Below are 12,500 nucleotides of genomic sequence, written 5' to 3' on the forward strand. Positions count from 1 at the left end.
ATTAGTAATAAATAGTTCTCAGCTAACTAATGGACTGAGAAACACAATATATGTCAAAGCTCAAACTATTATTTGGTGGGGGGGGGGGGGCTACCAAATATTGGTTGCTTTCACTGATGATAGACAACCATATAATCAAGATTGATGGCTGATTGTACTTAAGAGATGGGCTTCAAGGCTAAAAACTTTTTGAAATTTTTGTTATTCAAATATTTGAGCTTATTCATCTAAAAGATCATTTTTAGTGTGAGTTATTTAACAGAGACTTAATTTTATTAACTATATATTAGCAGTAATTTATTAACAATATTTCTGCAATATTTTGTTAACTATAACTCTGCAATTTTAAAAGTTCTTTAACAGGTTCTGCAGAATAATTGACATTTGTGTATTTATCTATTGCTTATCATTGTATATATAGTTAGGCATTTTAAAACTTATTCAAGTATAATAAGCCTATAGAAAAAGTACACAAATATGTATACAACTAAATTAATTTTTCCAAACTGAACACATATATGCAACCATTATGCAGATCAAGTAACAGCACATTAAGATCCTAGTAATCCTCCTTATGCTCCCTTCCAATCAGTACCTTCCCTCACGGATAACCATTTCCTGATTTTAATAACCATAGCTTAGTTTTATCTGCTTTTGGTATTTAAGCAGTTTTTAATATAATAAAACAAAGGCTGTCATTTTCACTGTTAAAGTTAGATTCTGTGTGTTTTAAAGCTATGATCCTCAATGTTTTTTTCTGTCCATTATAATTGAGGGATATCATACATTCCCATCATTATCATTGGTTTACTTTTAGACTCTCTTGGCAGTAATGTAGAGTATACAATTAGGAGGAAAACCCCCATGATGATTCTGTCATGTTAACAAGGTTTCTCAGCCCTCAGCAGTATTAGAATTTTGGGCTGGACAATTCTTTGTTGTGAGAGACTGTTCTGCTCATTGTATGATCCTTAGCAGCATCCTTAGCTTTCACCCACCAGATGCCAGTAGTACCCAATCCCTAGTTGTGAAAAACAAAAATGTCTCCAAACATTGCTAAATGCCCCCTAGGGGGGAAAATTGTCCCTGATAACCACTGCACTAGGGTAAATATGTCCCTTGTTTGATGTTCACTACTTTAAAAGTTAACAGAACAATAAGTAAAAGTTTTAGGAAAATAGCTTCAGTCCTTTATAAGAACAGGGTTTTAGTAATCAGCCAACTTAGCAATGCATTGGACTACTTAGAAAGATGCTAAGGTCCATGTCACTTGGTCATCTTGGAGGATGTTATAAAAGGTAGGTTTTAGAGTACATGACTTATAAAGTATCCTTCATCAGCACCACTATAACTGTGGGATTTAAAGCTGGGGGTTCTTACAATCTATTGACAAAGACAGACACACCTCCTTTCAAAATATTAAAAAGTTTCTATCTACAGGAATAAGTAGCATATTCAAGACTGCAAGACAAACGCTATTAAAACATGTCTCTTCTCCGTCTGTCATTCTTCATAACTATCTACCTGCTTTAGAAAAAAGAAGGGTTTTTTTTTTTGAAAATTTGAATGGAATTAGTTCAATAAGAATTATATTATCCATGTATGAATCATCCCAAAGTTTCTTAATTCACATTATATATCAGTAAGGAAAACATGGAAAAGTCTTTAAGAGAAAATCAAACCAGAATATTTTAGTTTGCTTTGGTATTTTACCACAATTTTTGAAGGCTATTTGTTATATTTAGGATATATATAAATTTCTACAACTAATATGACTATAAATACCCAAGTGAACTTACACAAGTCCATTTGTCTTCTGTTTTCTCAATCACAATAGTCTGTGTGTCACTACCTGGTGGTATATATTCATAGTCATCATAAAGGAGTCCTAGGATTGGATATTGTGTCCTGTACCTATACAAAAAAAAGTTAATTTACCAGCTGCACAAAAAAATGACTCTCCTTCCTTTTTAGTCACTCCTAGTTCAAAACCCCTTATTAAACTAACATGGCTCTGAATGCCTTTTAACTCTAAAAAGAAAATCCCCTCTTACTGTACAAAGCTTTACTACTATTATTTTAAAAGGGTAAAAGGGAAATACTTCTGCTTCTGGCAATGATGGACCACTGGCAGCACAAGACAATGATCCTACAGAAGGGAACCAAATGATATGAACCATACAAGTGCCTAGTTCACTGCCTAGAGAGTTTCTTGGTCACGGGACAGGGAAAAGGAAGCCAAATAGATCCCTGCAGTCTCACAAAGTTGAAGTGACTGAATTTCAAGTAAAGGTGTGCCAAAGCAGCCAGTGTGGGGTAGAACACCAGACAGGAGAGAACTATATAGATAGAGGTCAAGAGACCTGTAGAGGGTTTTCTACAAGTCTTTGGGTGAGTACTGATTAGTGGAGGCATGTGAAAAAGTTACTGAACCTGGGGAAAGAACTAGGAAAGAGAAGCCTAGAAATCCCTGGAGCTCACACAGTAAAGGGAATAGTTTGTGTGTCACTAACAAGAGTGGGAAGACCTTCCTAATATGGTGGGCATCAGGAAGAAACTACAGAAAAAATATTGCCTTAGTAGTGGGATGACATTAGTCCCAGACTATAGGTTTTAACAGTTTAAAAGAAATACTTAAAAGCAAAGTTAAAGAATAGAATTCAATACACAAAAATCAATTTTAATCTTGTGTACTTGCAATAAATGATCTGAAAATGAAATTAAGAAAAACAATTCTACCACATGGTAACCACAAACACAAAACCTATAATAAATATACAACAAAATAAAGAGAAAGAAAGCCAAACACACCATTACAGAAATTTACCAATCACAAAGAAAGAACACGAAGAGAAGAAAAGACAAGAACTACAAAAAAAGAAAGAAAACAAATAACAAAATGGCAATAAGTTATTTTATCAATAGTTACCTATCAATAGTTATTGTAAATGTAAATGACTTAAATGCTCCAATCAAAAGCCATAGGTGGTAAAATGGCTACAGAAATTAATACACATCTATATGCTGCCTACAAGAGACTCACCTCCAACCTAAAGACACATAAAGACTGAAAGTAAAGGTATGGAAAAACATTTGCCTTGCAAATGGAAGCCAAAAAATAAAAAACAAAAAAGCTAAAGTGGCAATACTTATATCAGAAAAAAACAGACTTAAAGACTGTAACAAGAGAAAGAGAAGGGAATTGAATGATGATAAAAGGATTGACCCAACCAAAGAATATGACAACTGTAAATATCTATGCAACCAGCATTAGAGAACTTAAATTACATAAAAGCAAATGTTAGCAGACATAAAGACAGAAATTGATAGTAATAGCAAAGAACTTTAACACCCCACTTACATCAAGGAATAGACCACTCAGACAGAAAATCAATAAGAAAACTGTCTTTGGCACATTAGATCAGATGGATATAACAGATATATTCAGAACATTCCCTCACAAAGGAAAATATGCAAATTCTTTTCAAGTGCACATGGAATAGTCTCCAGAATAGATCACATGTTAGGCCACTAAACAAGTCTCAATAAATTCAAGCAGATTGAAATACCATACATCTTTTCCAACCACATTAGTATAAACCTAGAAATCAATCACAAGGGGAAAAAACTGGAAAAACACAAACACATGGAGGCTAACCAAAATGATACTAAACAACCAACAAGTCAAAGAATAAATAAAAAAAAAAAAACATGAAGACAAATGAAAATGGAAACACAATGGTCCAAAATCTTTCAGATGCAATGAAAGCAGTTCTTAGAGGGAAATATATAATGATGACAGGCCTAAATCAAGAAATAAGAAAAATTCAAATAAACAATCTAATCTTAACACCTAAAGGAACTAGAAAAAGAAGAACAAACAAAAAAAAGCCCAAGGTGAGTAGAGGCAAGGATATAATAAAGATTAGAGAAGAAATAAATGACATAAAGACTAAAAAAAAAAAAGAAAGAAAAAGAAAAAATGCATAAAACCAAGAGATGGCTCTTTGAAGAGATAAGCAGAATTAATAAATCCTTAGCCAGACTCATCAAGAAAAAAAGAGAAAGGACTTAAATAAAAACATCAGAAAAGAAATGAGTAACAACTGACACCCCAGAAATAGAAAGCATTATAAGAGAATATTATGAAAAATTATAACCAAAAAATTGTACAACCTAGAAGAAGAGGATAAATACGTAGAAACATACAATCTTCCAAAACTGGATGAAGAAATAGAAAATATGAACAGACTGGTTACAAGTAACAAAATTGAATTAGTTGGAAAAAAACTATCAAAAAATATAAGTTTAGGACCAATGGATTCATAGGTGAATTCTACCAGTTAAAGAAGAATTCATACTTATTCTCCTCAAACTATTCCTAAAATAAAAGAGGAAGAAAAGCTTCCAAATACGTTCTATGAGACCAGCATTACCCTGATACCAAAACCAGACAAAGATAACTACACTCAACAATACATTAAAAGGACCATTCACCATGATCTAGTGGGATTTATTCAGGGGATGCAAGGATAGTTCAATATTCCCAAATCAATCAAAGTGATGCACCACATCAGCAAAGGAAGGATAAAAATCATATGATCATCTCAACTGATGCTTTTGACAAAATTCAACTCTGTCCATGATAAAAACTCCCAACAAAGTGGGTTCAGAGGAACAATACTTTAACATAATAAAGGTCACATATGATAAACCCACAGCTAACATCATACTCAATGGTGAAAAACAGAGCTTTTCCTCTAAGATCAGAAACAAGATAAAGATATCCACACTCACCATTTTTATTCAATATAGTACTGAAAGTCTTACCCACAGATATCAGATAAGAAAAGGAAATACAAGGCATCCATATTGGTAAGGAAGAAGTAAAACTTTTATTATTTGTAGATGATATAATACTATAACATAGAAAATCCTACAGACTCTATAAAAAACAATTGGAAGTAATAAATGAATTCAGTAAAGTCACAGGATACAAAACCAAAGTACAGAAATCTATTAAATTCCTATAAACTAATAGTCAAGCAGCAGAAAGTGAAAATTAAAAAACAATCCCATCTACATTGCACCAAAAAGAACAAAATTCCTACAAATAAACTTAACCAAGAGGTCAAAGACCTATACTCTGAAAACAATGTCAAACATTGATGAAAGAAATTGAAGACAACAAACAAATGGAAACATATACCATGCTTATGGGTTGGAAGTTTTACTATTGTTAAAATGTTTATACTACCCAAACAATCTACAGATACAATGAAATCCCTTAAAAAAAACAACATTTTTCAGAGAACTAGAACAAACAATCCTAAAATATTTATGGAACCACAACAGACCCTGAATAACCAAAGCAATCTTGAGAAATGGGTAAGGGGCATTAAGGAATCTACTCCTGAAATCATTGTTTCACTATATGCTAACTAATTTGGATGTAAATTTTAAAAAATAAAAAATAAAATTAAAAAAAAATATGTGAATCTTATATTCATCTCTAGTAGGAAAAAAATAAAGAAAAACAAAGTAGCAGGTGTCACAATTCCAAATTTCAAGATATACTGCAAATCTGAATTTATTAAAACATTATGGAACTGGCACAAAAACTAGACATATATGTCAATGGAACAAAATAGAAAGTCCAGAAAGAAACCCAAACCTATATGGTCTATTAGTCTATAACAGAACAGGCAAGAACATACTGGGGAAAAGATAGTCTTTTCCACAAATGGTGTTGGGAAAACAGGGCAGCAACATGCAAAGAATGAAGCTGGACCACTTTCTTATACCACACACAAAAACAAACTCAAAATAGATTGAAGACCTAAATGTGAGACCTGAAGCCATAAAAATCCTAGAAGAATCACAGGTAATAACTTCTCTGACATTGGCCTTGGCAGTCATTTTCTAGATTGCACAGCAAAGGAACCATCATCAAAACAAAAAGGCAATTTACTGAATGGAAGAAGATATTTGCAAAGATATATCTGATAAGTGGTTAACATCCAAAATATATAAAGACTTTATACCTCAAAACCAAAAAACAAACAAACCCAACAATATGTTCAAAACAAGGTCAAAGAACCTGAGTAGACATTTTTCCAAAATAGACATATAGATATCCAATAGACACATGGAAAGATGCTCAACATCATTAATCATCAGAAAATGCAAATCAAAGCTACCATAAGATATCACCTTACAACTTTCAGAATAGCGAAAATAAAAAATGTCAAGCTATAGCAAGTGTTGGTGAGGATGTGGAGAAAAAGGAAACTTAGTGTACTAGTCATGAGAATGAAAATTGGTACAGCCATTCTGGAAATCAGCATGAACTTTCCTTAAAAAATTAAAAATAGAAATACCATATGGTCTAATATTTCTACTCTTGAGTACTTAACCAAGAAAACAAAAATACTAGTTTGAAATGATATATGAAATGGATAAGGAAGATATATATCTATATATCTATATCTATATACCTGTATCTGTATCTATCTATATCTATCTATATTTATATCTATAGATATAGATATATAAAATGGAATATTATTCAGCCATAAAAGGATCAGATCTTGCCTTTTATAACAACATGTATAGAACTAGAGGGCATTATGCAAAGTGAAATAAGTCAGACCAAGAAAGAAAAATACTATAGCATTTCATTCATACGAAGCCTAAAAAAAAATACACAAACATAATGCAGAATCAGGCCTGTAAATACAGAACAAACTGATGGTTGACAGAAGGAAGTATTGTGACAGTATGGACAAAATGGTAAAGGGGAGTGGGAGACACAGCCTTCTAATTATGGAAAAAGTAAGTACAGGAATAAAAGGCACAGCATAGGGAATATAGTCAATTATACTCTAATAGTGTTGCATGGTGACTAATGGTAGCTACACTTGTGATAAATGTAGCATAACATATAGAGAAGTTGAATCAGTACATTATACACCTGAAATTAATGTAACATTGTGTGTCAACTATACTCAAATAAAAGCACTGGGTGTTATATGTAAGTGATTCATCACTAAATTCTACTCCTGAAACTAATATTACACTATATGTTAACTAACTAGAATTTAAATAAAAAACTTAAAACATAAAAAAAGAAAAAGAAAACAATTCTATTTATAGTAACATAAAAAATATAGTATACTTAGCAGTAACATAAAAAATATAGTATACTTAGAAATAAATTTAACAAAAAAGAAGGCTAAGACTTATGCAGTGAAATTATCAAATACTATTTTAAGAAATTAAAGAGGATCTAAATGGAAAAGGACTCCATGCTCATGGATAAAAAGACTTAATACTGTTAGCATGGCAATAATACCCAAAGTTTTCTACATATTTAATCTCTTAACAAGCTTATCCTAAAACACATATGGAAAAGCAAAGGACCAAAAATAGCCAAATCAGTCTTGAAAAGAAGTTTAAAAACTCATACCCCTGGTTTCAAACTAAAAAGCTATAGTAATCAAAGCAGTGTGGTACTTGAATAAACAGACAAATAGATCAGTACTTATATAAATACAAGTAGATCAATGGAGTAAAACTGAGAGTTTATAAATTTAGCCTTACATTTATGATCTTTTGATTACTGACAAAGATTCCAAGTTAATTTATTGGGGCGGGGGAGGAAAAATAGTATATTCCACAAAAGATATTGGAACAACTGTATAGCCCCATGCACAAGAATGAACTTGGAACCCTACTTAACACCATATAAAAAATTAACTCAAAATAGTTCATAGATCTAAATGTAATAGGTAAAAGTATAAAACTCTTAGAAGAAAGCTTGGGTATAAACCTTGATGACTTTGGGCTAGGCAATGGTTTCTTAATATAATACCCAAAGTACAAGTAAGAAAAGAAAAAAATAGATGAATTGGACTGCCTCAAAATTAAAAACTTGTGTTTCAAATGATACTATCAAGACAGTAAAAAGACAACCCATAGAATGGAAGAAACTATTTACAAATCATATCTCTGATAAGGGAATTGTATTCAGAATATATAAATATTTCTTGCAATCCAACAGTAAAAAAAGCAAGTAGATCCAGTTTAAAAATGGAGAAAAAATTTGTATAGTCATTTCTCCAAAGAAGATATACAAATGGCCAATAAGCACATGAAAAAATACTAAACATTAATCATTAGAGAAATACAAATGAAAACCACAATAAGATGCCACCTCCCATCCTTAGCATGGCTATAATCCAAGAGACAAACAGTAACAAGTTCTGAGGAGGATGGAGAGAAATTGGAACACTCAATACACTGCTGGTGGGAATGTAAAATTGTACAGCTGCTTTGGAAAACAGTTTAGCCATTACTCAAAAAGTTAAATGTAGAGTTACCATGTGCCCCAGCAATGCCACTCCTAGGTATATACTCAAAAGAAATGAACACATGTGTCCACACAAATCTGCACACAGATATTAACAATAGCATTATTCTTAATAGTCAAAAAGTGAAAACAACCCAAATGTCCATCAATTTATTAATGGATAAATGTTGTATATCCATATAATGCAATATTATTTAGTAACAACAAGCAACGAAGTATTGACACATGCTAAAACATGGATGAATCTTGAAAACATTATGCAAGGTGAAAGAATCCAGTCACAAAAGACCACATTTTATATTATTCCATTTATATGAAATATCCAAAATAGACTTTTGCTGAAACTGTTCTTAAAGAGTCACTTTCTATTTGATTTTGCTAAATTTCTGGGATGTAAGCTATGGTCAAATTGCTATTATGAGAGGAGATGCCTAAGAATGATGTCTACATAGGAAAAGGCAGAGCCAAGAGATAAAGAAAGACATATTTCTGAAGACATGTTTTGAGCATACAAATCCATCTGGACACCAAGCAATTCCAATTAAGTGAATTAACTAATTTCCATGTTAAGTTGAATTTTTGGCATGTGCAACTAAAAGAATATTGACTAATATGGTTGGTTAAACAACAAATTTTGTTTTTCACTTACGTTGTATTTGATATATTATAAATACAGGAAAGGTGCTACAGAATTTTATTTACTATAATTGCTATGCCCTTGTGCAAATATCCGTTCTTCAGTAGATTTACTGCCCTGCAGAAAAGAAACTCTGTCTAGGGGTGTGCATGTATATATATATGTATATATATATATATATACACACACACACACACACACACACACACATATATATATGCTATAACTTGGATTGTATATATATATAAATTAAACATGCTATAACTTGGATTATATAATAACCAAAGTTGCATTCAAATTTCATTTAAAAATACATTACTTTTTTTTGATAATAGTAGTCTTTCCACCACTGGAGGGTTGGTTATGAGATGAATACATTTCTTGTCTCAATTTTGAGAGTTCCTTACAAATAAAAGAAAATATAATTATTTGAAAAAAGTAGAAACATGAGGTAAGAAGCAATGTTTGATCATTTAATAAGGTTAGTAAGAATAATTACTTTTTTTCCTCCCCCTTTAGCTTGGACATAAGAGTGTTTTAATCCCATCTGTTAAATACCTTATATTATTGCTTTATGGTGCCAAATAAGTTACGTTATATGCCTGTGCAGGAATTCACTAACTGGTGTAGGATCTCTTTATTTGAGGGATTACATGATATTGAATGGACATGGTTCTCAAAGATGTGAAAGTTTTTGTCCTAAAAAGTTTGAAAAGTATAGTCATAGCAGAAAAGCACTAAAACTTCAATATGGAAGCAGGTATTATTTTCTAACTGAAAATCTATCACTGATCATTATTACAAACACCATTAGTTCAATAACAACAATATAACATCAGCCACCGTTTTTGGTAGTTCCTTTCTTCAATATAAACTATTTTATAACAGATCCTGGACCACATGCTACAGATACAGAGAGGAATATAACACAGTCCTTTGCTGAAGCAGCTAATATTCTAGTAAAGAGCTCACAGTCTTCCTGGAAGTTTCACTGCTAATGAGATATAAATGTACAAATATTAAATGCACAATAGCACTCTTTTTGCTTTAATTCTTGCTTTCATTTGAATTATATCTCTTCAAATATGAATGTTGTTCTTCTTCGTAGTTACATTCTACTTAATGAATAAAGTGAGTCTTGGAAACGTGCCCTTGTCTAATTCATGGGAAGTATTTACCATACCTAACTGAGTTCCTCTCCACCTCTATCACTTCCCTTCTTACCTCTGACTGACGTTTTATAAGAGAGTCCTTCTCTTCCAGCAAGCTTGTCAGTTCATGAAGCTTGAATTGGAAGTCACTGCAAGTTCCTTCTCTTCTTGAAACATCTTTTTGGTACTGATTTAATTGAGTCTAGTGATTTAAAAGAAATAAGAATTATTATAGATATGATTTACAAAATAGGTAATTGAGTTCCAAGAGGTTAAGTGGCATAAAGTCATACAGGAAATTATGAAATGAAGAGCAAAGTGCCAATAGTTGTAAACATTTGTAGAGTTTGATGAATAAAAAATGTGAATTAAAATGCCAATAAGAATTTCTCATTTTTTAAAGGTGTCTTTACTATATAGGGCTAAGCATTACTTAAGTAGCAGTCCTAGGCCACAAAGATTAAAATAAAACTAAGAAATAGGTACTTTAGATTCCTTCAGATATTAATTAAAGAAAACTCACTAATAATAACTAATATTGTATTGTGATTTATAGTTCACAAAGTATTCCTCTGGCATGATTTATCTGCTCAGAGCCTGGAGCCTGCTTTGGATTCTGTGTCTCCCTCTCTCTCTGTGCCTCCCCCACTCATGCTCGCTCACTCTCTCTCTCTCTCTCTCTCTGTCTCTCTCTCTCAAAAATCAATAAACATTAAGAAAATTTAAAAAAAAATCCTATTCACAAAATAGTTAAATGAGATTACCAGAGAGGTTATATGACATAAAGTGCCACAGCTAGTAAGCAACATAGCTGCAATTCCAAAACAGGTATTCTGACTCCAAACCCCACCCATTTTCTTCTGCACTACATTATGTGTACATAGACGGATGTTAGGTTGAAGTGTTATTAGTTATGTTAGGATGAAAAAGAAACAAGTGAAGGTAATCTTCTAGAAAAATTGGTAGGCTTTTGAACAAACTACATTTTGTTTCATTTTGGTTTTTGGAAAAAATTCTATGGTGGTATTTGGAGAGGAAAAACCTATGGTCAGTTTTTCCATTAAATATTTAAGTATATTTAACTATTTTAGGAATCATTAAATTAAGAATTAGTCAATTTGATGTAGAATTGCAAGATAAGGTAACATATACTTATTCTCACAAATATAATCCTAATTTTGAAGCCAATTAAAGGTACATAATTCAACACTGTTTTTATCCTTGTGCTTGACAAAGTTCTTGCTATGTATCATCCTTCAAAGTCAAGTGAGGATTTTTAAAAATCAAACTGTGGTTTTGCTGGATAATCTCAAATGTTGCTTTTGACTGCACAAGCATGCTGTAAGCAAAATCATAACGGGTTCCTCCCAACCACTAAAAGTAAATGAATAAAAATAAAAAACCAAAACACTGAACTTAATGTTTTATTTTGCTTTTCTAGAGAAGGTTAACATGATTAAATTAAGGTGATTAAATTTAAGAAGATTAAATTAGAAAACAATTTAGCAATATCTACACACAATAATATGTATTTAAAAAAGGTTCTATGCCATATTCCTGACTCTACCTTTAGTTGATTTTTTTGTAGCTTTAAACTTGAAACCATCATAATCTTATTAGAAACTTTGTGCTGACCTGTGTATTTATGCACTGGAGGATCAACATACCCTTAACTTGCAGATCTCTCTATCTTTCTCCATTCGTAAGTTTTTTACCATCTCCATGTAATGATTGCCAATCTCATCCATTTTCACCTGCAGCATCGGGCCTATGCAAGTCTCAGAAACCTACAGAAGGCAAAATAACTTTCCGTACTTGGATTGTTATGAAGGAAATACATATTATATTATAAGACTTATTATAAGATGAAACTCACACGATTAAACAAAGCATTGAAATAACAAGAGTGATGTTTAGGAATTGCATTATATAGTTCAAATGGCAGTGAGATGAGACATAACCACATATGAAATCATCAGAAAGCAGTCCATATATTTTCTCAAGAGGAATGGGATATATACACATGTAAGATATGCATATATTTACTGTTGGAAATTCTAGAATTACAATGGTATAACTAAGGCAATAATGTGTATTTAAAACAAAATTTTAATACCTGTATTCTGATATTTTTATTCTCTTGTTCTAAATTACGCTTACAGTAGTCCAGTTCTTTTAGTTTGTATTCCATGTCTGATAATGTATATCGAAGAGAGAGATTGTTTTCTTCCAATGCTTGGCATTTTGAGGTTGAGTCTTGAAGTCCTTGCTATAAAAAAGACACAAGTAAATAAGACAAAAGGATCTACTTTTTTGGAGGAGAGTACTCTCTTAGTTGATT

The 12,500-nt window shown here is 31.8% G+C and overlaps 1 protein-coding gene across 1 annotated transcript in view; it reads right to left on the reverse strand.

The window, feature by feature from the left end:
• Positions 1-1,775: 1,775 nt before the first annotated feature.
• POF1B (POF1B actin binding protein) overlaps positions 1,776-12,500 on the reverse strand; it is a 119,319-nt gene continuing 108,594 nt past the window's right edge. Inside the window, exons 10-14 of the mRNA XM_032592065.1 lie at positions 12,276-12,428; positions 11,827-11,946; positions 10,233-10,361; positions 9,328-9,410; positions 1,776-1,914 (exon numbers count right to left, since the gene is read on the reverse strand). Of these exons, the coding sequence (XP_032447956.1) occupies positions 1,776-1,914; positions 9,328-9,410; positions 10,233-10,361; positions 11,827-11,946; positions 12,276-12,428 (624 nt within the window). The remainder of the gene's footprint in view (positions 1,915-9,327; positions 9,411-10,232; positions 10,362-11,826; positions 11,947-12,275; positions 12,429-12,500) is intronic.

The sequence above is a fragment of the Lynx canadensis genome, chromosome X (genome assembly GCF_007474595.2).
Source record: "Lynx canadensis isolate LIC74 chromosome X, mLynCan4.pri.v2, whole genome shotgun sequence".
In the NCBI taxonomy this organism is placed as follows: Eukaryota; Metazoa; Chordata; class Mammalia; order Carnivora; family Felidae; genus Lynx; species Lynx canadensis.